We start from the raw sequence: 3,159 nt of genomic DNA, 5'->3' as shown, positions 1-3,159 counted from the left end.
TTATTTTATTTTATTTTTTTTTTTTGCTTGTGCGGGCGCTACATCTCCCTTTTATCCCTTTCTCTCTCTCTCTCTCTCTGAGAGGGTGCGCGTGTGAGTGTGGGTTTGTGCTGCGCATTTTGTTGCGTGGGCGTGGCTTTGTGCCTTATTTGCGCCTCGACACCCCAAATTTTCTTGCTTTTTTGGGTGCAATAAGGTGGACGCCGGGCCGCTGACGTCGTGGATGGAAGATGCATCACTTCTGGTGAGGCGTTGGGAGGAGTGCCTTGCAGCGGCCCGCCCCGGCTCAGGGAGTTGCGGCAGCGAGGGGGAAACAAGCGAGCGTGGACAGCAAAGGCGAACACAGGCAGCAGTCGCGGAAGCGGCACCTGTTGGAATGGCGGCGTTGAGTTTGTTGTTGCAAATAGATCGCAACGGGAACGAAGTTGCCGATGGCAACGAGGCTGCCCACGGGGGGGCAGAGGCTGTGCGGCTCTGCCAGCGGCTGAGCGAGGTACTTGTGGAGGCGGTTCTGGTCACTGTGGAGTCCTGCGTTCTGTGGACAGGCGTTGGGGCGGCAGTGGAGGCGGTGTGTCGCGAGCTGGGGGCGGCGTCCTCTCAGGCGAAGGAGCAAGCAGACCTTGCAGAGAAGCTCTGCGGCTGGTGGGGCCGCGAGGAGGTTGCAGAGCAGGGCTGGCGCTGGTGTGAGGCGCATCTCACACTCCTGCCAGCTGATGAGTCGGCGTGGCGCCATGGAGCCTCGCATGACGTGGCGACTCTCACCGATTGGTGGTGGCGCCCCGATGCGATGAGTTCACTCAGTCCACACCCTGAGCAGGAGGCAACGTCGGCTGCTTCTGCTGCACGGCCGCTGTTCAAGGAGGTTTATGCGACACTGGCGCGGCGGTGCCTTGGCGAATCCCCTCCTGCGGAGCTCTCCGACGCCACAGAACTTCTAAAGGCTCTACGTGAATCATCTAGGAGCCTCTTCTCCCACCGCATAGCGGTGGGTCGTGGCGTATTGCGACGCCTTTTCACAGTGAAGGCGACAGCGCTGCTGCATCAATCTCATCTCCTATGTTGTCTCGCCTTTCTAAAGAATGCTGCTCAACCTTGTCACCGGGAGATGGATGGAACAAAATCTCGCGAGAGCAGTGGACATGAATTGTTCTGGGTGTCGCGTGAGTGTCTCTCACTTGCATGGCGAAATCTTCTTGCGGCGATAACAGCGGTGCAAGTGGCTACAATGCACTTCGGTGCGTCCTGTGAAGACTTGCGGCGGCAGATTCGATTGGCGTTATTCGGCGCAAAGGAAGTGGCGAAAGAGGGCGACGGCGTCTCCCCACCTTGGAACGACGCCTTTTACGTGCACCCTTTTGCTGAGCCGTGTGAAAACACGTGTCGTATTACACACGGCGTAGGATTTATTGCCACGGGGAAAATCGGTGAGGGCAGTGTCATTCTGCAGGAACAGCCGCTTATTTACTTTGATGCCCCACATCAACGCACCGCCGGAACGGAGATGCAAAATGCCGAGATGTCAACTGTGACGAGTGCAGCACTCGAATTGTTTCGGCGTGGCGGTCTCACATTTAAAGGCGGTGCGGCGACGTCCCAAGCGACGGAGGCCCTGCGAGGTGGTGTACTCTTCGGAGCGACCCCTCAAGTTGGCGAACTGTGGACGGCGCTGCATCTGCTTGCCGTCATGCAACCCGAAGGTGACAACAGTAGTCGATCGGAGGACAGTTTTGCGCGCGACATTGCCGACCTCCTGCGCTGCTGGAATAATCGCGCCATTTTATTGCGCCCCGTGGAGGACTTTAGCATCGGCCAGCAGGGCGCCACCGGGGACGCGAAGTCCTTGTTTCCGTTTGCCTCTTTGCTAAATCACAGCTGCTCGCCAAACGCGCTACGCATCTTTTTTGAAGAGGGCGGTGGCCCCTCGCCAGTGGGGGGCGGTGGCTTGTGTGTTGTGGCCCTTCGCGAAATTGAACCCGGCGAGGAGATAACCGTCTCATATCTGCCGTCGCTCCTTCGTTCCAGGGAGGCAAAACGGCAGCGGAACGGCTTCTCCTGTCGCTGTGCTTTTTGCCTCTCGCACAGTGCACTGCTGGAGGGCGTGGTGTGTCCTGTGTGCCGTCAGCTCATTTACGACGAGCCCAGCGACGGTGACGCGGCTTCCTCTGTGAAATTAACTGACAGAGCAAGGCGGCGCGTGGCCCCATACGCACACGCGCCTGATTGCGCATATGTGGGAGGTGGCGGCCACTACAAGCAGCTTGCCGGGCACATGACACTTGGATTCAAGACGGCGCTTGACAAGGTACACTGCGAGCTTTTACAAAATAGTGATAGTGGGGTCGTGAATAAAGATGGAAGTTGCACGCAGGATGGTCCTGGAAATACAGAGTGGGAGAAAAAGGATGGAGAACCCAGGGAAGAAGACGATGACACTGATGCTGATGGCAAACAGTACGCACGGCGCGCTCGGAGGGCCGTGCGTCAGTTGATGGAACTTGACACTTTGGCGTCTGGGCTCCCAAGGACACACCACTATCGATTGCAGGCCAGGATGGAGTGTTTGGCCACGTCCCTGAATGCCAACATGACGCCACATGACATTGCACAACTGCTGCAACTAGGTGGGGAGCTCCTAGAGGATTTAGAGATGCTGCTGCCGCAAAATTACCCGCTCTTGACGGGAATCCGTCTTCACTATGCTCTTGCACGCAGCCGATACCTGATTGCCACAACAGACGTCAGCGATCCTGCAGCGGGCGGGTATCCGGAGGGGTGCTGCGGAGCGGTGCGTGAACAAGCGGAAATGATGCGTCTGCCATTTATGCGGGACAGAGTTATTCGTGAATGTGTGGTGCGGGCGTTTCAAGAGCATTACGTTTACACTGGCTGGCGCTTCGCGGAGGCCAAGGAGAGCGACCTTCTTCAAAGTTTTTTGCAACGATACAGGGCGGAACTGTTTGCGTGTGGTGTGGAGGATTGCTCGCACTTTGATATGTTGTCGCTGATGTCTGATGGGGCGGAGGGTGGCGACACATAGAAGATGTGTGTGCGTGAGATGTATGGCTGCCGGGGCCTTTTCTTTTCTAGTCCGGCGTCTCGTCTCCTCGTTGGGGAGGACTGGACGGAGGCACCATCCGCACGCTTTCCACGAACCCCCCC

The 3,159-nt window shown here is 57.6% G+C and overlaps 1 protein-coding gene across 1 annotated transcript, besides 2 other annotated features; it reads left to right on the top strand.

The window, feature by feature from the left end:
* Positions 1–25: a microsatellite.
* An 18-nt stretch (positions 26–43) lies between these two features.
* Positions 44–79: a sequence feature (GA-rich).
* A 144-nt stretch (positions 80–223) lies between these two features.
* Tco025E_06976 (uncharacterized protein) lies at positions 224–3,037 on the top strand (the record flags this gene model as incomplete). The annotated part of the gene is made up of 1 exon (XM_029373843.1): positions 224–3,037. One exon carries the CDS (start codon positions 224–226, stop codon positions 3,035–3,037), a length of 2,814 nt encoding a protein of 937 aa, XP_029226088.1.
* Positions 3,038–3,159: the final 122 nt, after the last annotated feature.

This window comes from Trypanosoma conorhini (genome assembly GCF_003719485.1).
Source record: "Trypanosoma conorhini strain 025E chromosome Unknown Tco_14.4_contig_00505, whole genome shotgun sequence".
In the NCBI taxonomy this organism is placed as follows: domain Eukaryota; phylum Euglenozoa; class Kinetoplastea; order Trypanosomatida; family Trypanosomatidae; genus Trypanosoma; species Trypanosoma conorhini.
Note: the sequence above shows the minus strand (reverse complement) of the source record. Positions and strands in the feature narration are given on the sequence as shown.